General features: G+C 34.7%; 3 protein-coding genes across 7 annotated transcripts; 2 read left to right on the top strand and 1 right to left on the bottom strand.

The window, feature by feature from the left end:
• The first annotated feature begins 2,106 nt into the window (after positions 1-2,106).
• LOC109003468 lies at positions 2,107-27,084 on the top strand. 4 transcript variants are annotated; one of them, XM_035685303.1, is made up of 2 exons: positions 2,107-2,161; positions 26,394-27,084. In XM_035685303.1, exon 2 carries the CDS (start codon positions 26,421-26,423, stop codon positions 26,967-26,969), a length of 549 nt encoding a protein of 182 aa, XP_035541196.1. In that variant the 5' UTR covers positions 2,107-2,161; positions 26,394-26,420; the 3' UTR covers positions 26,970-27,084. The 4 variants fall into 4 exon arrangements, with proteins under 4 accessions (XP_035541196.1, XP_035541195.1, XP_035541194.1 ...); XM_035685302.1 differs by having other exon boundaries at positions 26,391-27,084; XM_035685301.1 differs by lacking the exon at positions 2,107-2,161 and adding an exon at positions 25,667-25,721.
• Positions 7,324-8,911, bottom strand: LOC109003260. Its single transcript, XM_018981338.2, has 3 exons — positions 8,717-8,911; positions 7,533-8,255; positions 7,324-7,389 (listed from the first exon to the last, which is right to left on the bottom strand). The coding sequence occupies exons 1-3, from the start codon at positions 8,909-8,911 to the stop codon at positions 7,324-7,326; spliced, it is 984 nt and encodes a 327-aa protein (XP_018836883.1).
• Positions 12,756-19,653, top strand: LOC109003443 (elongation factor P). 2 transcript variants are annotated; one of them, XM_018981584.2, is made up of 11 exons: positions 12,756-13,126; positions 13,231-13,261; positions 13,402-13,415; positions 13,533-13,583; positions 13,665-13,734; positions 15,369-15,438; positions 15,560-15,627; positions 17,449-17,518; positions 17,726-17,765; positions 18,790-18,857; positions 19,385-19,653. In XM_018981584.2, exons 1-11 carry the CDS (start codon positions 12,872-12,874, stop codon positions 19,395-19,397), a joined length of 750 nt encoding a protein of 249 aa, XP_018837129.1. In that variant the 5' UTR covers positions 12,756-12,871; the 3' UTR covers positions 19,398-19,653. The 2 variants fall into 2 exon arrangements, with proteins under 2 accessions (XP_018837129.1, XP_018837111.1); XM_018981566.2 differs by having other exon boundaries at positions 17,395-17,518.
• Positions 27,085-27,239: the final 155 nt, after the last annotated feature.

Raw genomic sequence — 27,239 nt, 5'->3', positions numbered from 1 at the left:
TAGGAGATCTCTTGACCATTTTACCTTTAATTATTAGACTAGCGGGAGAGTGCCTCTTCTGTGTAACCTTGACGATGCGAGTGTAGAGGAGGATGCCCTCTACCGTGTAACTCTGGCGATGGGTATAGCGGGAGAGTGTCTCAATCGCGTAACCCTTTGAGGTGGGAGACAAAGCTCTACAACAATCTGTGGCGGGAGCTAGAGATTGATCGTACCAACAGAAACAAACATATTAGGTTAAATAATCCAAATCACAAGTTTGAAGCTTGAAAATCTGGTTCATCTCACTTGAGTGGTGAAGGCTGGTGACACATGGGCAATGTCTGTAGGCCACCATTCTTTGGCAATGATGGGATGCCCGAAATACTGATCGGTCTATTCTGATGACAATAATTTAAGATGCTGAACAATGCTTGAGAGGAGAGGCAGCCTTTGTTTCACGCCATGTAGGTGATTTCCAGCGAAGTATATTCTCGAGACATATAGACACTAAGTCTTTGTGGAACCGTAAGGAATTTTGTAGAGAAAATCTTCCAAAAATCAAATTTGTTAGTAAAAATAAAATAACAAATTTGAAAGAGACAAACCCGAGTAATTTGGTTGTTGCATCCAATTATTCCTTGATTGAAGTTGTTCCCTGTCGAGTGTTTTTTTTTCACTGAATCACTGAATAAAAGTCATGTGTATATGCCGTGGAAAATACTATGTATGACAAGAGACACTTTGTGTGGTGTGTGTTCTTGACAACCATGCCAAGGAAAGTTTCATCTATTTTTACATATGCAAAAAGAAGTAATTAACAATAAGCTGAAGCCCAATAAGATCTTACAATGGCCTAACACTTAACACACTTTCCCCATGGGTTAGTATCGGTTCAAAACACCACATGGACCTTCTAAAAACTTATATATATATATATATATAATGATTCACGTACATACATAGATATATACATGGGACCATTTGAAACTATGAATGGGTGAAGAATTGATTATCATACACTTCATCGTATGCATGCATATTAATTGACAAAAGTCAAGCATTGCTCCTGGGTTTGGAGCCTTGATCAGATATGTTTTTGCGTCTATTTTTTTTATTAAATTGATTGGGTCAAACTCTTTGGAAATCTATCACAAGGAAAGAGATAAGATAAATAAGTTGGTTTAGACTCCTAAACAGAAAAGACATCACAAGTCAAGTTAGACTTTATCACTCTAAGGAAATAATCTCTATATAAGGAGTAGCTCCCCCACAAATCTGGGAGGCTCACTCCGTACACTCTCCTCCAATTCTCTAGAGGGACTTTCCTGAGACTAAATTCTCCTATTGTATTGAGCGATCTGTGAGGCTACATGACATTGTAAAATCATCACATGATATAGTGGATTTTGCCCCAACAACCCTTGGGCCCAGGCTTTTATGCCGAACTACATAAATTCTTGTGTCTCCATTTATTTATTATTTATTTCATGGATGAACACAAAAGGTACTGTATCGAAACTCGAATCACCAACGTGGGTCGAGAAAGACTCTTTCTTCCTTTTCGATATGTTGTGTAATTTTTGGCATTAACAACCACCATAGGTACGTACTTAGATAAGATACACCAACCTGCATCTTGTGCTACTTTTGTTGGAGGAAGTCGTTAGTATTGTTTGAACATCAGCACTTGAAGTTAATTGCCATGAATTTGATGGCATTTGCTTTCCTTTCTTCCGAGGAATGTCTGGCTATCGAGTCTCCTCGTACATGACCTTCAGCTTCTTATTAGATTTTATTATTATTGTTTTTTTCAATTTTTTCTTTTATTATTTTTATCATTTTCATCCACAGTAGTGAGAGGTTAAAAACTGAATTGGTGAAAGTGATTTACTTTCCCAGGAATGTGGACGATATATGTATCCAAAATGCAATGCTATTATTATTGCTAATAATTGCTGGGTCAAAAGAGTTTAATTGAGAAAGATCTCCAACCGATATATTTTTGTCAAGTCGACAGCTTATTTTAGGCCAGCTAATTAAATAAGGTTCCTGATCAGCTTCAGGGCTCAAGTTGTGTTGCATGCATGCATGCTAGTGATATATATATATATATATGCATGGTATAAGACGGCCTCGCTTTTGTTTAGGAATTCCTTCAAGTTGTTGATCAAATATTCAGGTTAGACTCTTCATAATGTTCTATTTCCTTCTCTAGTCTTCCATTCCCTTCCTCTGCTATTTCTCTCTTACTTTCTGGTGATAATTTTTTTTTCTTTCTTCCTTGGATAAAATTCTCTTTACGTGTACATACTTTGATAAAGATCATGTTGTTTTCATGTCACGTAAGATAGAATGAAACAAGTACCCATGCATTCATTGGATCTAAAAGCTAGGCTATTAGTTAATTAATTAATTAATTATTATATCATGTACGCGTAGTAGTACTGCATCGGAAATATTCGATGTTAATTAATTTCTTGATATTATATTTTATTTTAATTTTTATCTAGTGATCTGCATATTCCTCTGATCTCATGTTATCTGCATGCATGCAGTATATACGACGTTTAATTATGAAATTAATTATTTTGTCTCTCGACCACGAACTGCTAGCTTGTGTATGTTGATTAAATACAGGTAACAAAATGTCTGTATAAAGCTAGCTAACTAGCTAGGTTTACTTAATGTTTAAGATCAACATGATTTTCCGGTCATTGATTGATCAAATATACATGCACAATATTATATAATACACAACTAATTAATTAATTGCAATTTTCATTGCTGGATGTATGCATGCATGGTCCCTCCCTTAATTTCTTATATGCCCCTACAAGATTAATTCTAGAAACCATCATTATCGATGATCTGAACCATGAATATATATATATATATATATATATTTATTTATATATATAGACAAACTGAGGAAACTGCATGCATCATGTATTGAAACAGAGAAGCAAAAAGTAAGAAGATCTTCGCTCGAAGTGGAAGAATTCACTTTTATTTTCTATGATTCTTTTACAAGAAAGTCTGTTTATATATGCAGAGAAACAAGGTGGTAAACAATGAGAAAATTACACATCATACATCTAACATCTATACGCATCACATATCAATATATTAAATATGTAATAGTCCCCCTCAAGATGATGTCTATATATTATGCACATTCATTTTGGATAACAAGGATTGAAAAATCTTAGAACATAAAGGCTTGGTCATCAAATCAGCAACTTGGTGAACTGAAGCAACATTTAAAGTAGTTAAGGATCCTTCTTGTAGCTTTTCACGCACTAAATGACAATTTAACTCAATGTGTTTTGTACATTCATGATAAACTAGATTAGTTGCTATGAAAAGTGCAGCTTGGTTTTCACAAAAAAGAAGTGCTGGTTGAGGATGAAGTTGATGAGGATCAACAAGCAAGGCACGAATCGAAGTTATTTGACAAGCTGTACAGGCCATTGACCTATATTCAGCTTTAATAGAGGTTCGTGAAAATGTATGTTGTTTCGTGGATTTTCAAGATACAAGTGACTCAGCAATAACAATACAATAGCCACTGATTAAACGACGAGTATTAGGGCAACTAGCCCAATCCGAGTCTAAAAAAGCCTTGATGTGAACATCAGAAGAAGCTGGGAAAAAAAAACCCTGACCAGGTGCTAAGCCGAGATATCTAAGAATTCTCAAAGCAACTTGTAGATGTGGTATATTAGGATTGTCGAGAAATTGACTTAGATGATGGATTGGATATGTGATATTTGGTCTAGTATGAGAAAGATAAAGTAATTTGCCAATTAATCTTCTATAAGCAGATTTATATGAAACTAGCTCACTATCTTCTTGGATAATTTGGAATGAGTTTTTAGAGAAAAAAGGACTGACTTAGCAGCAAGTAAAACAAGATTGAAATAAACTCAAGAGTATATTTTTATGTGAAACAATGAAATACCTTTTTGTGAACGTGCAATTTCCATCCCAAGAAAAAACTTGGTAGGACCTAGGTCTTTCAATTTAAATTGAGCACTTAAGGATACTTTTACAAAATCAATAGAAGATAAGTCACTAGTAGCAGGAAGAATACCAACCATATAAACCAATAAGGCCACAAATGAGTTGCCTTCCTTTTTAGTGAACAATAAGTCTGCCTTAGATTGTGAGAAACCAATATCAAACAAAACAGATGTAAATTTTTCTAATTCCATTGCTTAGACGCTTGTTTCAATCCATACAAGAATTTTGTAGTGTGCATAGTCTTGTGTTCCCCTTACTAAGATAACCAGGTTGTGTTTTCAAGTAAAGTTGGGGTAGGTTTGGGGCATGGGATGAGACATAAATTTTTTATCTCATCTCATTTATCTCATCCCATTTTATTTTCAAATATAATTCAAATACAAAATTTTCAAACTAATCATTAAAACTTTTTCAAACTAATCATTACAATTTTTTCAAATTTTTAAATAAAAAATAAAAAACAATTCCAAAATTTTCAAATCCCGTACAAAAATAATATTATAAGACTATATTCTTACAATATTTTAACTTTGTAATATTTTTTATGCAACTTTTTCTCTTTCCTTTCCCTAAACCTAAAAAATACTCAACTCAAACTTTTCACTATTATTCACAATCTATTTTACTACTATTCACAAAATTCTCATCTCATCTCAATCCTCAAATGAACCGTCTTCCATATAAGAATACATTATTGACATCTAAGTGAAAAAAATGCCAATTTTGAATGGCAACAAGAGACAACACACATATGATTGTAACCATTTTTGCAACAAGTGAGAAAGTTAAAAAAAATAAAAATAAATTTAAGCCTTCATTTTGTGTATACCATTTGGCAACAAGTCTTGCCTTATGTCCCTTAATAGAACCATCAACATTGTGTTTAATTTTATTGACCCACTTGTAACCTATAAGATTTTTATTTTGAGGGATTGTTGTAAGAATCCAAGTGTTATTAAATTCTAGTGCAGATAGTTCTGCAGACATAACATCTTGCCAATGAGAATGCTTAACAGCTTGGTGATATAAGGTAGGTTCCAAATCAGAAGATATAGCCATAGTAAAGCCTCTATGTGATGGAGAAAATTTAGAGTAAGATAGTACATAAGAAATGCTATATTTGTTACCTGAATATAGAGTAGAATATTCAAAAAATGTAGAAGAGCTAGAACCAGTCAATTTACAATGATAACTTTGCAGGTATCAAAGTGTCTTATGCTGTCGATTTTACCTTCTAAGAGGTGGAAAATGAATTTCATCGTGTAGAGATGGGATATTTATAGTGTCTGATGTAATTGGATCAACAAAATTTGTTTGAGATTGAAAAACTTTAGAATATGTGAAACTTTCTGTACAATCAGGAAAGAATTTAGGAAGAACAACATGATTTTCCTTAGATATTGGCAAGTTAGAATTTGAAGAAGTGGACTGAGAATGAAAAGTGAAAATAGATTCAAGAAAAATTAGATCTCTGGAAACACAAAATGCATGTGATTTGATATCAAAAAGTTTATATCCTTGTGTACTAAAATGATATTATACAAAAATGTATTTTCTTGCTCTTGGAGAAAATTTTAATGTGTTTTGGGTAAGAGTGGAAGCATAACCCAAACAATCAAAATTCCTCATGAAGTGGTTGTATGATGGAATTGAATTGTAAAAGATCTCATGTGGAGATTTATTGTTTAGGATTGAGGAGGGAATACGATTTATAAGATAAGTGGCAATAATGATATATTCTCCCAAAAATGTTAAGGGTACATTTGACTGAAATGTTAATGCTCTTGCTACATTTAGTAAGTACTGACGTTTTCTTTCAACTATAGAATTTTGTTGAAGTGTCTCTACACATGAGACTTGATAAATGATTCCTCTTGAGGTGTGCACACAATCACATAGAGATTTAAGTAATTATGAACAAACAACAAGTAAGCATTGATCTTATGATAGGAACACTAACAAATGAGAATTCAACAATTATTTCTAAAAACTTACTTAGGATTAGAATGGTCAACACAAAAAGTTATAACATGGCTTAGGTTTGGGGCTATATGAAAAAAATTGAAAAAGGATTCAAAAACTTCCAAGTACATACAAAGGGAATCTTATTAAATATCTCAGTAGACCACACTTCTCACTTGATATACTCTTCAACCTTTCAAATCATCAAATAATGCCTATTTTTCTTTTCCCTTTTCCAATTTATTTTTCTTTCTTTCTTTTTTTTCATCATTTTCTTTTTATTATTTGGTGATCAATTACATGTCACTCTGGTATTTTGCTATTTCTACCAAATATTGATATTTTTACCTTTAAAATTCACTCACTTGAACACCTTGTAACTCGTGTTCTTTTTTTTTTTTTTTTTATTCTTTTCAAAAAGAAGAATTCCACATCTAGTACACATTTAGAAGTAACAAGGATATGAAAAATTAGTGTATAAGCTATATTCCAATGTGGAGAGACATGCATGTGGGCGTATGAATAGAAAATGTTACATGTGTTTATTGGCTCAAAGTTGGCTACTAGGGGGCTATAACAGAAAGGGTTAGCTTGAAAGGCTCAAACGTTGATCCTAAGTTAACCTTCGTCATAATCCAAGTATATCCACCATTTTACCACAAACTATGTAATGATATTCTCAAAAGAAGTGTCTAATTCAACATATCAATGAACGCTTATCACAATTTATTGTATTTGTAGATTCTCAATCCTCTCCAAAACACACATTAATACTTAAGCAAAAGAGTTCTCTAGTTACATATGTCAAACCACCATATTACCACAAAGCTTAGATGAGTGCATTAAAGATTATGTGAATGCTTCAGCAAAAAATGATTATGGTGGGTTTGATGAATTCACGAAGATGACTATGAATGAGAATGAGTACACATGTGAAAAGGATGACGTGTGATGCAAAATTAAAAAAAAATTGACACATGAAAATATGCCACAGAGTTCCAACAAGCATTTTCAATATTGAATTCGCAACACCACCCCCCAACTTAAATGAAACTTTGTCCTCAATGTTTAAGAATTAAATTTGAATGGAGAATAACTAAAAATGGTAGAATATACCTAATGAGTGACGTGAGTAGCTCGCTAAGCACCTAAGATAGTAATCTGGAATGACAAAATGAAACTAACATGCAAACAAAAATAAAAAAAACAACAACAAACAAAAAGGAAAAGAAAGAAAATAAGAGAAAACAAATATAAAACAAAACGAACAAAGAAAAACATACATGCGTGGTGTGGTCAAGGTTAATAGATCGTATCCACAAGTATGTTTGTTGGCACTCATCATCCTCGTGCTGATTACTGATGTGAAATATGTTGACCGCCATGGTCATGTTTCCAAAAGATAGTTTCATCAGCCCATTCCTGCAGTTTATAAGTGCATTAGCAGTAGCAAGGAAATATCTACCTAATATAAGAGGAATCTTAGAGTCAGACTCAACAACCGACTGACTGTCCAAAATTAAAAAATCAACAGGGTAGTAAAACTTGTCAATTTGGATCAAAACATCCTCAACTATCCCTCTTGGTTTCTTAACTGAACGGTTAGCCAGTTGAAGCACAACAGAAGTAGACTTAATTTCACCCAAACCAAGCTGCAAATAAATAGAGTAAGGCATCAAATTTACACTAGCTCCTAAATCTAGCAAGGCTTGCCCAAACTCATGATTCCCAATATTATATGCAATGGTGGGACAACCAGGATCCTTGTATTTAGGAGGAATTCGCTGCTCAATTAGAGCACTAACTTGCTCTGTTAGAAATGCTGTTTTCTTAACATGATGTTTCCTCTTAACTGTATACAAATTTTTGAGAACTTTTGTATAAGTAGGAACTTGTTTAATAACATGCAAAAGATGAAGATTGATCTTTACTTGCCTGAGGTTCTCCAAGATTTCATTGCTAGAATCCAAAGTTCGCATACCAGATTTTAAAACTTGAGGAAATGGTACCTTAACTGGGTTCTTAATTACCTCGGCTTCCTTCAGCAACTCGGCACTATCCTTACTTTGTTCCTCTTCAACATTCTCTAGCTTATTAGTCGTTGGAATGTGTGAAGACTTACCACATCGTGTCATAATGGCATTGACCTCCTTCAAATTTCCTTGAGCCATATGTTGACCTTGGGGAATGGATTGAGCTTGAGAAGGGAAATTGCCACGCTTATTCACACTCAAGGAGCTCATAAACTTGGATACTTGGCTCTTTATCTCATTGTTTTCTTCAACAACCTACATAATCAAAGATTCAAACTTTTTATTAGTCTTACCCTGTACCTCAATAAAAGCATGCAAAGTGTCTTCTATAGGACTCCTAGAAGTTGAAGGTGCATGATATGGTGTAGGATATGATCTAGGGGGTTGTGCAGGCTACTGATTTTCAGACTTCCAGCTAAAATTAGGGTGATTGCACCACCCCAAATTATAGGTATCAGAGTAAGGTGTAAAAGGCATCTTGTACATACCTAAGGCATTACATTGTTCCTCTACATCCCTTTCATTTCAGCAAATGTGGGAAACCCTTGGGCAAGGTGATCTACCCCACCACACACAAAACATGGTCCAAAAGACTGCATGATTATTTACTTGTGTTGGCTTTAAGTTCTTAGTCTTTAACACATCTAGCTCCCTAGTGAGCATGTCAACCCTAGCCTTTAGGCTATCCTCTTCCCTGAGATGGTAAATTCCACCACCATTTGGGTTTCCTGCAAGTCATGACCTATTTGTGCCCTTAGTAACACTAGGTCCAGTCCAAGTGTGAGCTTTTCAGCAAGCTCATTGAGGTATTCTATGGCCTCATCGGGATCTTTCTGTAAAAACTCACTATTACGCATCATCTTCACAAATTGGCGCTCTCTTGGTGTAAGTCCCTCATAAAAATAGTTCATTATGCGCCAATTCTCATATCCATGGTGAGGACACATACTCAACAACTCCTTAAATCTCTCCCAAGACTGATACAAAGTCTCACTGCCCTTTTGTGCAAAGGTGAAGATTTGCCTTTTTAAAGCGTTGGTCTTATGTTGAGGAAATTTTTTATTAAAGAAGCCCTGAATCATCTCATTCCATGACCCAATAGATCGCGGTCGTAGTGAGTATAGCTAACTCTTAGTTCTATCCTTCAAAGAGAAAGGAAATAACTTAAGTTTCACAACGTCATCAGCATTTTGACTATGAAAAGCCGTAACCATTTCCTCAAACTTCATAATATGCACATATGGATTTTCATTTTCCAAGCAATGAAAAGTAGGGAGTAACTGTATCATCCCTGTTTTAAAATCCAGTTGGCGAGTATTAGCTGGAAACATGATGCATGATGGTGTGGCTGTGCGTGTAGGGTGGAGGTAATCATGAAGAGTTCTAGCGGGTTGATCCTCTTGTTCACTCATTTCTTTGGAACTAGATGGATTGTCAAATAAAGGATTTAAAAATCTTGATTCTGACTCTTCCACAGGCCTACAAGCAAATCTACTCAAGGTGTCTCTATATCTGTGCATGCAAGATAACAAAATAGTAAAAACTAAAAATACTATGAAAGGAAAGAAAAAATAATAATAATAATAATAATAATGCAACAAGCTAAAAGAGGGAACGAAGTTAACGCCTTTACAAACTGCTGAAATAAAAACCTATCTAGCAATTCTTCTACTGTCTCCTTGGCAACGGCGCCAAAATTTGATTACGCCCAAAAAATAATGCAGTAGTTGTAGCACAGTTTTAGGGTGTCGATTCCACAGAGAGATAAATTAAAAGAATTTCAGAAAGAACAAAGAAACTAAAGAAACTAAAGAAAGAGATTAAATTATTAATGGAAAAACAAAGATTAATTTTAAATGTAAATTAAAGTGAAACAAAGTGACTAACGGAAAAAGTACTCAAGTTTGACAAATAGTAAAGCGTCGGGAATCCCTTGCACAAATATGGTATTTTAATTATTCTTAATTCATTGAATAACTCAATTGGGAACTTAATTCCTAATATTCCCACTCGGAAGATATAGATTTATATACCAAGATCAAATCAAATGTAACCTTTTCAAAAATCATTCACCACTTTTAAAATACGTAAATTATTATCACTATTGAGAAAGTCCAACGAAGACAATATACTCAGGAAGCGATATTGTAGCAAAGAATTAAATCAATATAGAAAAGTAATTGATCCAAACATAATCAAAGAGTCAATCCATTCAATAGAAAAAGCATGACTGAATCCATAAACATAATAAATTCTATGATTATTTGGAGAATAAAACATTAACGATGAATTGAGAATAATAAAACAAAAGAGTTTTAGTAATTGAAAATCAAATATATAAATTAAGAATAAATTAAAAATACCATATAATGTGCAAGTTCATTTCTAGCCTACTTGAGAATTTAGTTACTCATAAATATAATAGACAACAAAAATCTCAAGAGAAAAATAAAGCAAACGGTGGCCATGAAAATTAATTTTAGATCTTCCTCCTTCAAACTGAGCCGTCTCCCCTCTTCTGCCATACTCCAATTTCGTGCTAATGATGTGCTTAAATACGGTAGGATAGAAACCCTAATGTCTTCATATTCCCCCACACAAAATTGCCTAAATTTTAGGACTCAACTTGGTAACCATGTATGCACTTCAAAAGTTCGAATTTGGAGATTCTTATTAGAGACAACTTTTTATCCCTTGAAGATAGCTTTCCAACACATCAAGAATCGCATCAATCCGATGTCTGAGCAAAAAGTTATGATTAAAATAATAAAGTGTGTACATTCTATCTCCTAGCGCATTTTGGACTCTGATCCGAATTACTCTCAAACCTCATCATTATCTTTATTTGAAGAGTCCTACACTCGTTGAAAGTTCTTAGGTTGTTCCAACGTCTTGCCCACTAGAAAGTTCTTTGAATTTGAATGGGTTTGGACTTGCTCTTTTATAGACTCTGAAATTAAACATAAAAATCTACTTAGGAGTATCTCAAAGTAAATAGAAACTCAATTTAAGAATACACATTAATTTCAATAATTTCTATTAACATTTTAGTGTTTTAGTCCAGTAATAGGGTATTTAGAGTGCACTTTCGTACACTCATCATGTCTCTACAAATGAGAATTGATAAATGATTACTCTTGAGGAGAAAAAATCTGTCATTTTAAATTCTAAACCATTATCTCTTCTTAATTAATAATAATAATAATAATAATAATAATAATAATGCAACAAGCTAAAAGAGGGAACGAAGTTAACGCCTTTACAAACTACTGAAGTAAAAACCTATCTAGCAATTCTTCTACTGTCTCATTGGCAACAACGCCAAAATTTGATTACGCCCAAAAAATAATGCAGTAGTTGTAGCACAGCTTTGGGGTGTCGATTCCACAAAGAGATAAATTAAAAGAATTTCAAAAAGAATAAAGAAACTAAAGAAAGAGATTAAATTATTAATGGGAAAATAAAGATTAATTTTAAATGCAAATTAAAGTGAAACAAAGTGACTAACGGAAAAAGTACTCAAGTTTGACAAATAGTAAAATGTCGGAAATCCCTTGCACAAATCTCATCTTAGATTGTTTTTAAAATTTTTGATACTGTTCACATATAAGACCATTCATAGAGAGAACAATGTCTTTCTTTTGTCCCCTACGTTTGGCCGTAGTTCCTCCCAACCTTACACTCGCCGTCCTTCTTTCCCTCCCCTGCCTGTAACACAACTAGACTCCTCTGTCAGAGAAGTTTTGACAACAATTGTTGTTCTGTTCGTAATTGTTTCCTTCGGGCGATTTGCCTTGGTCCATCTCCATGAAGGACAATGGCGGCCATATTTTCCACCTCCTTCATGCACAAAATAGATTTCCTAATTAATCATGTCATTTCCAAATTATGTTCCATGATTTTTGAAATTAATTTATACATTATTATGTAAATAAAACACATTTTTGAATTAATGATGTAATTTTTAATATATTTTTCTGAATTTTCGAAATTACACATTTTTGAATTAATGATGTAATTTTTAATATATCTTTCTGAATTTTTGAAATTAACTTATACATTAAAATAATAAAATCAATTGTTACATAAACTTTTCAATCATGGGTTGGATCTATCACATTTATCTTATCAAAAAAGTTAAAACCATCTCATCTCATCTTTATATCCAAATATATATTATCATGGGACCTACATACTTTTTTAAAACGAACTCAAAAATCTCAACTTAAACTATCTCAACATTATTCACAGAAATCTCAACAATCATGGGACTTATATATTTTTTTAAAATTATTTCATCTCATCTCAAAAGCATCTAATTCATTGTTTTATATTGTTTTTATTGTACTTTTTAGTTGTTAAAATTGAGTGATTTGTTAATTTTTGTCCTCTTAGAAAACAAGTTTTGAAGACTTGTATGTATTGGTTCTTTATATGTTGTCCAATACAAAAGTTTTATTTGAAATAAAATCATCCAAATCTCTACTTTTAGATTGAATAATTGTTTGATAATATTAAATCACTATCATTAAAACAAAATTAATATCTTGAGATGATGGTAGCGACATACTACGGAGCCGTTCAACACCATAATATAGCCCGATAAATTCTCTCGATAAAGTTACATGCTTTTTTTTTTTAATTTTTATTATTAACATTATTATTTTTATTTTTTTAAATATTTGAAAAAAATCACAAAATCATTAATTAAAAAATACTAAATAAAAAAAATGTCAATAGAAAGCCAAACAACACCATCGGTCCATCACAGTTCTCTCCGTCTCCCAAATCAACCAACAGTACTAGGAGACTAGAAAAATCGCGCTCAAGACGGAACAGGGAGCAGGGGGAGTTACCTCCGTGCACAAACAATGCTACCTCTGCAGCTAAGCAAGAAAACCAAGATCATTCTCTCTCGTGCTCTCTTCCTTGCCACTTCCACTTCCTCCGTCTCATGCCGAACCCTTGCCACTCTCCCATCGTCTCCGTTATCGTCAGCCTCCTGTCACGCCGATAACAATCGCCGCACCTACACGTGGCTGTCCCCCCCCTCCACCACTAATATCCTCCTTCGCACTCCTTGGTCCGCCAGTCAACACCGCGGGATCAAAATCTCCGGCTCCGATGTAACTACTTATACCTTTTTACTTAACGATTTACTTTATTTTTTTAGGTAATCAATTCTTGTAATTGTTGCGGCAATGTGATTTTTCCTAATTAATGGTTGCAGGTCAAAGTTGGCAATGTGATAGAAAAAAAAGGTTGCTTTTGATTTGTTAATTGCTATTACAAGAATTGTTGTGAGCTTGGATTATTACTGTTTCCCTGAAATTGTATTGCATGTTGTACTATTGAAACAACTTTCTCATGTTGTAATCTTCGTGGTAATTCTGGACTTCAGGACGCATGTACCAGGTGATTGAATTGCCCTTAACGCAATGATGCTTTTATTTGGTTGTTAAATAATATTCATTTAGTAATGGGATCATCTAATCACCAGCTTCTTATGCGGTCATATATCACTTGGTTCAGGTCCTTAAGACAGATCATTCCCATGAAGGAAGAGGCAAAGCTACAATAAAGGTCGTAATTGCTTATTCATATGTATAATTGCCTTTGCTTTTGTCCTTACTAGAATATTACATTGTTGGATTTTTTACATAGGTTGAGCTCCGTGACATTGAAAGTGGAAACAAAGTATCCCAACGACTGGCTACTTATGAGAGTGTTGAAAGTATGGATCCTTTAACTTTTTAGTTTTGTGCCGTGAATTGTTAACTCAAAATGATCAACTATCATTGTTGGATATGAAGGTTTAAGATGGTGTTAGATCCTGTGCTTATTGAATAACCCTTTGTTTTGTGAAAATGATTATGATTTCTAATTTAGTCTATCTAATAAGGGATCTGAAGCATGATAACTTTATAGTATTGTGGGTTTCATCCTGCTTGTGCACAGAGCAAAGCGACTGAAGTATCCCACAATAACTTGTCCTGGGAATATGGGAGTTGGCCATTTTAACTGGGACTTTCTGTTCCTTTACTGTTATTTTATAGTTATTACCATTTGCTATTAGCTCTTAAATAGAACCTAAAATCTTGGAGAGAGAGAGAGAGAGAGAGAGAGAGAACTCAGGCTGATATAGACGGTTGAATCTTGGAGTATTAATGGTTGATGCTTGAAGGTGATATAGATTCCTTACTTGTGTTAGATAATCTAATTTGCTTACCTGATTTTAGGGTCTTTAAGTCAATTAATTAATGTTAACACTTGAAGAGAGAGTGGATAGTTGAATACTAGCTCAATGATTGTTTTGCATGGACTTTGAGCTGTTTTTAACTCGTAAAGGATTCAAAGATGAGTCCTGTCTCATAGATCCACCAATGCTCATGAACTAGCCCAATGGGCCTTAAGGAGACTTTTCCTGAAATCTTCCTCTATAGTCTATCTCGAGCCTATTGCAAATGTAGCGGCTTCTAGAGAATTTTTTTTCTCTTTTATTTTATTTTTGTCTTTGTTTTTTCTATCCTTGTTTTGGTTGTCAAATGTTTTTGCCGAGTCTCCTTTCTATTTGCATTAATAAATAATGATAAAATGAATTCACCCTAGTCTTGAAATGAATAATGCTAAAGATGGAAAATCCTAAGCAAGAATGTAAAACCTTGGATTGTGTGTATTTGTGTATAGGAAGGTGGTGAATGGGATCCCACTTTGTTTGGAAATGATAAATTCTTGTCCTTTATAATTAATATCAAAGGGCTCCAATTGTAACTTTGACTAGTCTTTTTGGAGTATAGGCCGATATGTGGCTTGGGCTTTCCTTGGGTTATTTCAAGTTGTATAAGAGCGAATCCCAACTAAAAATGTGGGACTTGAGCTATGGCACCTATGATGGACTTAGCCCGACAAGGGACGTTGGGATTTAAAGGGGAGAGATTGTAATACCTATGATTGTGTGTGTGTTTGTGAATAGGAAGGTGGTGAATGAGATTCAACATTGCTTGAGAATGAGAGTTTTTTGCCATTTATAATGAATCTCTAGGAGCATCAATTGTAAACTTGACTAGTCTTTTTGGAGTATGGACCTAGATGTCGCTTGGGCTTTCATTTGGTTGTTATGAAGAACATGTGGGCTGACTCTTGTACTAATCTCAATTATCATTTTCTTTTGATTTTAGATCTGATAACCATCGTGTAATATTTTTTAACTGAAACATCTTGATGCTTTGTGGCGGACTTTTTAAATTTAGCCTGCTATAAGGGTTAACCATCCAATTGAATTATGTTCATTATCAGTCTTTGAAGATAATTTGACTTTAATTTTTCTTTGATAACTAATCAGTCCTAGAATTTTATGTCTAATTGCAGGGGTTTATGTTCAACAGAAAACTTACATGTATATGTGCACAGATCGTAGTGGCATTGTAGTGCTGATGGAGTGAGTTTGTTGGTTTTCCCCCTTCACTTTTTACAATATTTTCCAATAAAGGTGCTTGAGGTCAACAATTTTCGTGGAACAAATTTAATGGATATTTAGTTTTCTTTTTAATTGTTACCAGCGTTGAAACATTTGATCAGCTGGAGGTGTCCCAGGAGTTGTTTGGCAAAGATGCCAAGTACTTAAAAGGTGATAAATATTGAGGACTAAACTATATGTATTTTTTTTTTATAAGTAATAAAATTTAGACTAAACTATATGTATGTTTCATGTCATATATATATATGTTTGATTAGTAAATACGAATTTTATTAAAAAAAGGTGAAACCAAGTACACAAGACATATACAAGAGCAACACCTATGCATGAGTGTCTAAAGATACTAGGAAATCATGTATGTTCATGCAGTAAAGTCTATTACAATCGACCAATGGAATAAAGTTTGAAGAAAAAAAGTTCTAAGCTAGTCCATTGTCCATCACGATCCTCAAAGCTGCAACCATTCCTCTCCGTACATACGCACCACCACATACAGATTGAAATCATCTTCCACATAGTTGCAATTTGAGAATTACCCTGGAGGCCTTGCCAGCTGGCCAAAAATTCAAAGGAGTTCTGCTCCTTCTTGGCATCACCCAAAGGAGCCTTGCACTAGCGAAGATTTCATTCCACAAACTCATAGCCATGTCACAATGCAATAATAGGTGATCCACAGATTCCCCACTTTTCTTGCACATATAACACTAATCCAACATAATGAGTCGGCGTTTCCTTAGATTATCTAGGGTGAAAATCTTCCCTAGTGAAGTTGTCCATACAAAAAAAAAAAAAAAAAGCTTTTAGAGGGGCCTTAGTCTTCCAAATGTTCTTCCATGGGAACACTCTTGTAGAATGTTTCATTAGGGTCTTATAGTACGACCCTATGGTAAACCTTCCCTTCTTGGACGGTGACAACATCATCGTATCAGCACCTCCATTCACTCTATAATTATACACAAGATGGAAGAAATCTGCAATTGTGTCAATTTCCCAGTCTTGCGTAGCTCTAATGAAAATGATATTCTATTGAGGAGAGACACTAGATAGATCCATGAGTTCTGTACTGTAGCCTCTTGTCATCGTGCAATGTTGTATAAAGTTGGGTAGGCTTTCTTAAGAATTCGGTCTCCACACCAAACGTTTCCAGAATTTAATTATAGAACCATCCCCAATTGCAAAGTGTGTATGTCGCTGAAAGTTGGTCCAACCTCTTATGTTTTTCCAAAGCCCCTCCTCATGTGGTCTGCTCATCTCATTCGAGCACCATCCTCCTCACAATCCACCAGATTTTAGATCTATGATAACTTTCCACAACACTCCCCTTTCATTGTGGTATCTCCACAACCATTTACCCAATAAAGCTTTATTGAAAACCAGCAAGTTCCGAATTCCCAGCCGACTACCACTCCTATTCCATTGTCTGTAGCAATTCCACCACCGCATCTTTAACTGCATGAACCAATACCTGCTGTATTACTCTTGCACCACTGGTTCTTAACCATCCATAAGAACTGTTCACGCAATATAGTACTGTAAACCTGCGTAGCTAACTTCTGGTTCTGCACTGATTATGTTCCTTATCTATGTTTTGCAAGCACATTGCTCCTATTTTGTAATGAATGCTGCTTTAAATGAAAGTGACACTTCCTTTTTATATTGATGCTATTTGCCTCTTGTTTTGAAGCTGATATCTTCCATTACACGAGGCTTCGTAATCCACACATCTAAGTTGTCCTCACCATATCTTCTGTTCGAACAGCATTTCTTGAAGATGCCTTTCGTTTTTAGTTTTGTTTCATTTTCTTTTGAGTCCATCATCCCCCGGCCCTAACTAAGCTCTTGGCATCACTTCGATCATCAATTAATGAAATGGTTTCCATGAACTCTTATCAACTAAAATATGATATTCGTGAACAGGTGATATGAGAGTTACAGTAAGGCTTTATGATGGTATACCTTTTTCTGCAACAGTTCCAAAACATGTGACATGTACTGTAAAGGAAGCACAACCTCCTTTGATGGGCATTACAGCCACACCTAGGTATGTTTAATCGTTCACCAAAGATTTTTAGTCCAAGACTTGTATGACTATCAGTGAATGCTTGTTTCTCTATCCATCCATTGACATTGAGGGTAAATTGCAAATGTTAAGTTTGTATGCTAAATCAAAGCAGCTCAGCTTCTCAATTATTAGTCCGATTTTCCTCTCAACCATTGATTTTTGTCCTAATACTTTATTTGTACACAGGGGTAAAAAAGTTGTATTGGACAATGGGCTGATTGTTGAGGTAAGATAAATGTGTTGGCCTGACTGTTGAGGTGATTTAAATGTGTTATTTATCTATGTATATGTTTAGATGTCAAATTGGCCACTGTAGTCAAAATGAGAAAGTTGAAAGTAAGCAAAGATTTATGGCAAAAAAGTAGTTGTACGTGCAGTGGTTTGGACTTTTGAGTCAATGTCTATGATGTCAATGTAGAAATTGTTCTTAATATGTAGTATCTGTATGCATGCCATCAACGTTCAATCATCACAAATCCATGGCTTCTCAGAAAATATATGATGAATTCTATTTTAGTACTGATGAGAATGTTAGTTGATTTATTTATTTTCTTAAGTAGCAGTTATGGCAGAATGCTTGTTGTTGATGAGCACCCTTATTGTCATACGTGCATAGGACACAAAATATGCTTGCAGTTTCAACATACAAGTACTCTAATTTTAAAAAATAATTAGTTATTATAAAGTTGCTACTAAAAATGGGAAAAAAAGTACCTAATGTAAGAGAGGCTAATGCCGAATATGGATATGTATATCATCAAAGGGTACATAGTGTGAAACTTATGCTTTTTACATCCATTGACAATTTTTATGAGATATGTATCTGGTAAAGCTGACAATACGATTAGTTCTTCCTCTACCTGCCCTTCATGCATGCCTGATGTTGAATGAATGGCCTCATGAGGATGAGGCATGATATATGGTCCTAAAAAATGTCATTAAGGGTTATGTTACTGACAAATTCTACGCTACTATGCCCCTACATTCTTTGAAATTAGGCGTTTACTCTAGTTACCTATAAGAAGAAACGTGGTTCCTGACTGTTAATCTTGTTCAATTATTGTAATGAACAACAGCTATGTCTAGCAGTGTGGAGCAAATTGCGGCATATATAGATGTATGTATGTATGTATTTTGTATGTGGGTAAGTGTGTGAGTAGTTGATAGGGTGTTAGGGGAGGGAAGAGGTTCCGGTACATCTACCATGGAATACAAGCAGTTTGTGTCTTATCAATTATTCTACTTTCCAGGTACCAGTATTCGTCATGGCCGGTGATGCTGTAGTTATTGATACTGAGACTGACTCTTACCTTGAAAGGTAAGCTTATATGTTATGTTTATATGATAAATTTGAAGTTTGTCTTCGGTTTATTTTGCATCCTTTAAAGGTCATTCATTGATGTAACTAATGGTTTAGCATCCTATAGATGTCATGCACCCACTGCATGTGAAAACGGGATTTATTTTTCCTTTCAAATATTTTTATTAAAAGAATAAGGGGTGATATGCTTGCAAATGGGTCATTTGTGGGCTGTCATGCGTGCCTTTCTTTTGTTTGTTATTTTACGTGAATTTCTAAACTTTTGAAGATTTAATTATCTATTAAAAATAAGATTTTGAAGATTATAAAAGTTTGAACTAGATTGGTTCCTATGCCTATGTAAAAGAAAGAATCAGATAACATACTGTACGTTGAAAATTTAACTTTATGATGCGTATTTAGTCGTTTTGTTCATTTTCATCAGCTGAATAGGATCGGGTGGATTTAAGAAAATGATTTTGGTCATGATTCTTTTGTTTGTGTAGCTAATGAAGGTTGTTTTTCTCTGCCACATTTTTCCTCAGGGCAAAGGCATAACAGTTTTTCTACATACAACTGGCGGTGGGGAACGGCCGGTAATTGACTGTGGCATATTAAAAAAAAAAACCAAAAATAGAGTTTTGATTTCTGTCGTCGTTTTAGTGGGAGGGGAGCTATTTCGGACAAACATTCGAATAACTGGACATATATGCTTGCCAATTTAATTCATGAGAATTTTACAAATGGTTGAATTGTAGGATCACTACTGGAAGACTTTAGAGGCCATCGAAATTTGAATGGACTTTCAGCATCATTCACAAAACTGTCTAAGAAAGAAAAAAAAAACATTCATTTTCACCCTTGGATGATTTAAATCAGGAAAATAATGTCTTAAGAAAGAGAGAGCCTTCCTTTTTCAATGCTTGCTCTCATCACGAGCTTGTTCTCATAGTGAATCTCTTGATGTCGTCCAAAAGAGATTTTTTTTCCTTGGGTTTTATTTTTTGGGTTCTTGCTGGGTTTCTTACCAAGTGTGTGTTCTGAATCCTTGGCTTCTTTGTAAAATTCTTTGGCTTAGCTATAAAAATCCTTGGCTTGACCTCGGTCTCGTTATAGAACTTCTGCACCACGGCCTCATCATGCTTTTGAATCCTCCACCCTAGACTCTTGGCCAGCCCCAATATCTTGTCCTTTTGCTCCCTATGTGAACTTGGTCCTAAACCTCTTCTTCGAACAACGATCAACCTAATTTTCCCACTTGAATTTCATATTCTTGGTGATGGAAGTAAATCTATCATTCTTCCTTTTAATTTTCAACCAAGGTAAAAAAAAGTAAAGAATTAGATAAATGGGTGTGAGGGAGGTGGCTAAGACTGTCAAATTCAGAAGAAAGAGTGGTTTGTGTTATAGTTGGCTGGGATTGTGAAATTCCCAATCTTATCTTCTTTCTTCAGTTTCGTCTAAGGAAGTGAACATCACAAAAGGAAGAAAAAAGGTTCTCTGTAATGGCAGTTTGGGAGAGAAAAAAAATTGGAAAAAAAAGAAAGGTTCTGCAGTTTGGGGAAAAAAACTTTGGGAAAAAAAAAAGAATGGCTCGGAACTAATGCGGTTTGGAAAAAAAAAAAAGCCTTTGGCCACTCAGCAACGCACAATTTGACAGAATCCTGATGAGATGAAACTCATGAAGATGGAGATGGAGAAAATTAGTTTCAAAAGATCTTGGGAAGATGGAGATGGAGAAAATTAGTTTCAAAAGATCTTGGGAAGATGGAGATGGAGAATATCAGAGGAGATGAAACGATGAAGTGGATGAGAGAAGAAGGAGAAGGAGGAAGATAAGGAAAATGGGAAAAGCTTTGTGGTAGATGATAACGGGTGAATCGTTGAATAATTTTGAATGAAACGAATCGTTTCATTAAGCCTGCACGTAGGACATGATTACGCACCGGATCCTCAAGCCTGTTGCATTCAACATTTTTCAAGGCATAATAATATGAAGGAGAGATGGAACGGCATTGATGCAATAATGTGTACCTCTGTTTCCTATGGGCATCATTCTTCAATTTTGGAATGGAGTATTAGGCCAAATTGGCACTTTATATCAATGCGTTTGTTTATTTTAGACATTGCATCTATTATTCAAATAAATAAATAAATAAATAAAAGCCACCATAGGTATTTAGATAAGATACACCAGAGGTTTGTTGTCCTCTATTCCATCTTAGACGGAGTATTGAGTTTGGTTAACTTTGTCTTGGACATAGTTGTGCTGTCTCTCAGACTTTAGGTCTGTAGACGTTTGCAGTTAGGACTAGATCATGTTAGTCACGGTTGTGTATTGGGGAGCTATTAATGTTGTAGCTGGCTTATAATGTATGTTTTAGGTTAAGTTTGTAATGTCCATTATTAATAAATGCAATATGTCTGGGATAAGATACACCAACATGCAACTAGTGCTACTTTTGTTGGAGGAAGTCGTTAGTACTGTTTGAACATTAGCACTTGAAGTCATTAGCCTTGAGTTTGATGGCATTTGCTTTCCTTTCTTCCAAGGAATGTCTAGCTATCGAGTCTCCTCGTACATCACCTTCGGCTTCTTATTAGATATTATTATTATTTTCAATTTCTTTTATTATTTTTATCATTTTCATCCGCGATAATGAGAGGTCAAAAACTGAATGGCTGAAAGTGATTTACTTTCCCCAGGAATGTGGACGATATATGCATCCAAAATGCAATGCTATTATTGTAACGCCCCGGTCCCGCAGGAATCGAGGAGTTACTTCCTATAACTTAAAACTCACAATTCATCAATATATTTATTGACTCCAAAATATAACGTTATCAGAATACTACAAAATCCCTTAATAAAATCTGTCACTTCTCAGAAATCTTCTATGAGTGATCCACTATGCTTAAATAATCATTTCACCGATGCTCCATAATCTTGATCCTTAACTGGCCTATTCAAAAGTCATCTGAAAAATAATTGGAGATAAGGGGTGAGTTGTCAACAACTCAGTAAATAGAAGACATATACTAGTGTGTAAATATGAACATTTTCACATAGTTCAGAATGCAGAATCAAAACATTTCAGTATCAATATACAAATCTCAAGAATACATATTATCAGAAAATCAGAGCGACTTTTCAAACATTTCATATTCAGAAACCAACTCTTCATATTCAAAGACTCATTTGGCACAACATGACTGAACATCTTCATCTTATCATATCATATCAGAGTAGATGCCATGTTTAACCCTCGTGGTAGGATTGTGCATTCTGCGGAAAGCCAAGCAGAACATAAATCACTATGAATATCAAAGCAATTGCACTCAGAACATAAATCCACTATTATATCCCGTGGTAGGGCCAGAGGTCACTATGATATCTCGTGATAGGGCCAGAGGTCACTATTCTATCCCGTGACAGGGCCAGACGTCATTATTATATCCCGTGACAAGACCAGAGGTCACTATTATATCCCGTGACAATGCCACATATCAGAACTAAACAGAATCAGAATCACCATATCAGAATCATAATCAGAGTTAGAACATAATCAGAAAGTCATGCCAAAGGTTTTTCAAGTGCCACATCTTATCAACACATAGTACTAAACAGAATCAGATCACAAAAACATAACTTATACACAAAATTTCAAATTCGCTATCTTTTTCAAAGTTTAGAAACAGAATGTCAAAAATAAGCTCATGTCTACATCAGTTTTGATAGAAAATACTTTCTTCTTAAACAGAATCTCATGAATGATGCTGAACAAATATATGAGGTTGTTTTCAGATTTCTTTTCATAGTAAAACATGCACATTTTCCAAAAAGTACCTCAGTACATTTTATTGAATGCAAAGTCTAGCATAGGAACCCCGCTTACTTGAACTTCTTAGTTTTTTTAGAATTTTCCTCAAAATGTCGAATAATAATTAATCGTCACTTATAAAATAATCACATAATTATCGTAAATTTTCAATTAATCTCATATTTCGATATTCAATCCTACGCTTCTAAAATAACCTATTAAATTCCTCAAAACCTAAAATTTTAAAACATCACTTTCTAAAATCATCACTGTTGACTTAATAACTATGACAAAAACATTTAAAAGTCAGACTATTTATTATTGAAAACCAACTATAAAGTTTAATAATGGATAATATAATTATCCCAAAATATTTTAAAATAAACCATAACTATTTTTTAAATAGACTAAATCATATCTAAAGTGTAAAAACAACATTACTCCAATATTGTTTACTCTTAAAATAAATCTTTACTTAATAACATGTTAAAATACTAAAGTACCCATAACGTATTATAGATTAATAGAATACTACGGCTACTTAAAAATCCCATAAAATAAGGCCAACTTAAAAAAAATGAGTTCAACTGAAAACTAAATAGTTCAAATTAACAATATAATCATATTTTTGCTCTTTATGTATAATAAAAACCAAGCCCAATAAAACATAAACCCATTAAACTAAAACCACGAAACCACATATCAGAAAACATCATACTACGGGGCAAAATTGTAATAAAATCCCAAAATTATTCTTCTTCCTACGAAAGGCTTTACGGGTGAAAACTATCCTAGTTTGAAAGCTTACCGTGAGGGAAGGGAGACGTGCGGCGGATCCTTGCTCACTAGAGGGAAGCTCGCGACAGCGGATTGGTGAGGTACTGGGTGGTCGGCGACGTGAAATAACACTGAGAGAGAGGGAGAGTGAGAGAGAGAGAGATAGAGATGAGAAAGAGTGAACGGAGAGGAGAGTTGAGTTCAGGGGTAGCTTACCGAGAGGAGAGCGATGAAATTGGATGGAGTGTAGCGCCCAACGATACTCTCTGTGCAGTGGCGATGACGTGGAAGAGGTTGGCGGCGGCGTCGCTCGGCTGGTTTGCGTCGAATAGCTGCAAGCAGAAAAGAAATTTACTCTGTTTTCGGGGACTAAAACAGAGGTTTCTTCGGTGTTTGTTTGACCATGGAGGAGGCAGGGTGGCTGGGCAGTGGGAGTTGTATCACGTTGGCTGAGAAGGGGTGCAACGGTGGTGGTGCAGGGACGACGCTAAGTGGGTCGTAACGCAGAGGCACCGGCGGGGCTACGTGGGGTTCACAGTTTGCCAACGGGCTGGGCGGTGGGGCTATCACACGAAGACTTGACTTATGGTTTTTGCAAGGCTGCACCCTCCACGGCTGGGTTGTGGAAAGGAGGAGGTGTGCTCGGTTTGTTGTTGATTGGGTGGACGCTGGTGACAGCAGCTGAGGCCGTGAAGGAGGTGGTGGCGCACGGTGAGATTTTGAGCCTAGGTGATGGCCGTATACGGTGGAAGGATGGGTGTCGGTTTTTACATGGAGATGGAGGTTGGCATCAAACTAGGTGGGGTTGGGTGGTTCTTGCAGCTGGTTGCAGCGATATAGGGCAGTTTTCCAAAGGTATAAGATGAAAATGTATATTTATATGGGTGATTTCAGTGATCAAAAATAGTGGGCGGCTGCTGAAAAGCCTAGATGCGAAGATCACGTACGTGCATGTCACCAAACATGGAACGTCACTCACGGGTTGGGCTCAAAAGAAAAAGAAAATACAATCAAACAAGCCCAGTCCGATAAAATAGAAGGGTCCAACAAAAGAAGAAAAAAAAAACACAATAAAAATAATTAAAGTCCAACAATTAGGGGTGTAAACTCAAACTGGAAAACAGGAAAACCGGACCGGACCGGACCAGTTTTACCGGTTTTGAACCGGTCCGGTCCGGAACCAGTTTTTAAAACGTAAAAACCGGCCGGTTCCGGTCCGGTTCCGGTTCCGGAATTTTTTGGACCGGACCGAACCGGACCGGACCGGTTGATTAAAAAAAATAAAAAATAATATTTTTATATATAAGTTTTATACAAAATATTTTATATATATTAAATATTAATATATATAAGTTTTATATATAATGTATAATTATAAATTTTTATGTGAAATTTTATATATAACATATATATTCATATATGAAATAATTTCTTATTATAATTTATAAATTATTACATAAAATGTTAATACTAAATCACTAAAAGTTTATAACTAATACTAATATATAATTTATAACTATACCAATAGTCTAATATTAATACTATTATATAGTCTAATATATTAATAAAAGTATAAAACAGTTTTTTTTAAATTAATTTTTTTTTTATAAACAAATTTTTAATGACAAATTGTGAAATTTATATTTTTAAAAAATCGGAAAACCGGACCGGACCGGACCGGAAATCGATAAAACTGGAAGTACCGGTTTAGGAGGGTAACCGGTGCGTAATCGGTTTTGAAAAATATAAAACCGGTACATACCGGTTCGGTCCTAGATTTTATCCAAAACCGGACCGGACCGGACCGGTTACACCCCTACCAACAATCAAATTATTCATTAAGGCAAAAGGCAAATTTAAATGCAAACAATAATTTATATCAAGAAAGTACATCAAAATAAATTTCACAACTTAAGAATTATAAAATAAATCCAACGAAAAATCCGTTAAATTTTAAAACAAGAAAAATAATATTTAAATTAATTATAATAATCATTCACTAAAGAAAATACACTAAAAAAATACGGGATATTACAATTATTATTGCTAATAATTGCTGGGTCAAAAGAGTTTAATTGAGAGAGATCTCCGACCAATATATTTTTGTCAAGTCGACAGCCTATTTTAGGCCAGCTAATATTAAATAAGGGGTTCCTGATCAATTTCAGGGCTAAAGTTGTGCTCAATGCATGCATGCTTGTGATATATATATATATATATGCATGGTATAAGACGGCCTCACTTTTGTTTAGGAATTCCTTCAAGTTGTTGATCAAATATTCAGGTTAGACTCTTTACTGTTCTATTTCTTTCTCTGATCTTCCATTCCATTCCTCTGCTGTTTCTCTCTTACTCTCTTGTGATAAGTTTTTTTTTTTCTTCTTCTTTGGATAAAATACTCTTTTCGTGTACGTACTTTGATAAAGATCATGTTGTTTTCATGTCACCTGAGACAGAATGAAACAAAGTACCCATGCATTCATTCGATCTAAAAGCTAGGCCATTAATTAATTAATTAATTAATTAATTATTATATCATGTACGCAGTAGTACTACATGGGAAATATTTGATGTTAATTAATTTCTTGATATTTAACGATCTTGATCTAGTACGTAGTCTGATATTATATTTTATTTTAATTTTTATCTAGTGATCTGCATATTCCTCTGATCTCATCATGTTATCTGCATGCATGCAGTATATACGATGTTTAATTACGAATTTAATTATTTTGTCTTTCGGCCACGAACTTCTAGCTTGTGTATGTTGATTAAATACAAGTAAAAAAATGTCTGTATAAAGCTAGCTAGCTAGCCAGGTTTACTTAATGTTTAAGATCAACATGATTTTCCGGTCGTTCATTGATCAAATATACATGCACAGTATATATAATACACAGCTAATTAATTGCATGCAATATTAAATATATTGTTTTTAATTCCCTACATGCAGCAGGCCAGATTCATCTATCTAATTTTACCAATGGCGGCCTGCACAAGGTGGAAAGTTTTCTTTCCAGTACTAATTTTGTGCGTCTCCCTGCTGGGTATGGCTGTGTCTGTGCGTGGAGATGCAGCACTAATACAAGATGTGTGCAGCAAAACTTCGAGGCCTTTCTATTGCAAAACGTGCTATGAATTAAACAGAAAAAGCTCACAAGATCAGAATGTGAAAGACCTTGGACGCACATCCATTGGGTGTGCTTCCTTAGAGTTTGAAATATTCCGATCCACTTTACGTTCGCTTATGATTAATCCCAAAAACCTGGGGCCGGGGTTACAGGACGCATGCAATCATTGCATTTCCTTGCTGGAGGATGTGGATAAAAAACTCCAGAACGCACTGCTGAAATGGCAGCACGCAAGTTATGATAGCTCTAGCTTGCAGATGTTCATTGCTGCCAACATTCTCGATGATTCATGTGGCCGTGAGATGAAGAAGTTCAATCTCCCCATGTCTCTAGCAGACAAGCTAGTTGCACTGGACGGTTTCATTCAGGCCTCCATTGGAGTCCTCGATCAAATTCAATGATTTGATCATGTATATATATATACATGTGCACCACCAAAAAAACCTGCTTCTTATATAGATAGTCATATAATTTTATTCTCAATCGATCTGCAATAAACGAAAGTATTGTCCTTAATTTGCATGCATGTTCAAGATTACTGTCAATGTTTTTTCCCCTTTTCCTGTTAACATCATTTATGTTATTGTTGTCATGCATGCATGCAATAACTCGCAAAATAAGTTAATGATCCGTATGCATAGAGCTCAATCGTACGTGAAAGTTGAACGTGA

This window comes from Juglans regia, chromosome 14 (genome assembly GCF_001411555.2).
Source record: "Juglans regia cultivar Chandler chromosome 14, Walnut 2.0, whole genome shotgun sequence".
In the NCBI taxonomy this organism is placed as follows: domain Eukaryota; kingdom Viridiplantae; phylum Streptophyta; class Magnoliopsida; order Fagales; family Juglandaceae; genus Juglans; species Juglans regia.
This window is presented reverse-complemented; position numbering and strand designations above follow the sequence as displayed.

Bases quoted from the DNA above. Each gene is read 5' to 3' on its own strand.
- LOC109003260 (XM_018981338.2), bottom strand. From the start codon at position 8,911: ATGAACTATTTTTATGAGGGACTTACACCAAGAGAGCGCCAATTTGTG. The intron at 8,256-8,716 runs GTGGTGGAATTT...TTGATTATGTAG, and splicing joins ACTTGCAGGAAACCCAAATG to GTTGTTGAAGAAAACAATGA. The intron at 7,390-7,532 runs GTTTTGATCCAA...TATAAACTGCAG, and splicing joins CAAGAGGGATAGTTGAGGAT to GAATGGGCTGATGAAACTAT.
- LOC109003443 (XM_018981566.2), top strand. From the start codon at position 12,872: ATGCTACCTCTGCAGCTAAGCAAGAAAACCAAGATCATTCTCTCTCGT. The intron at 13,127-13,230 runs GTAACTACTTAT...TAATGGTTGCAG, and splicing joins TCAAAATCTCCGGCTCCGAT to GTCAAAGTTGGCAATGTGAT. The intron at 15,628-17,394 runs GTGATAAATATT...ATTCGTGAACAG, and splicing joins AGATGCCAAGTACTTAAAAG to GTGATATGAGAGTTACAGTA.
- LOC109003468 (XM_035685303.1), top strand. From the start codon at position 26,421: ATGGCGGCCTGCACAAGGTGGAAAGTTTTCTTTCCAGTACTAATTTTG.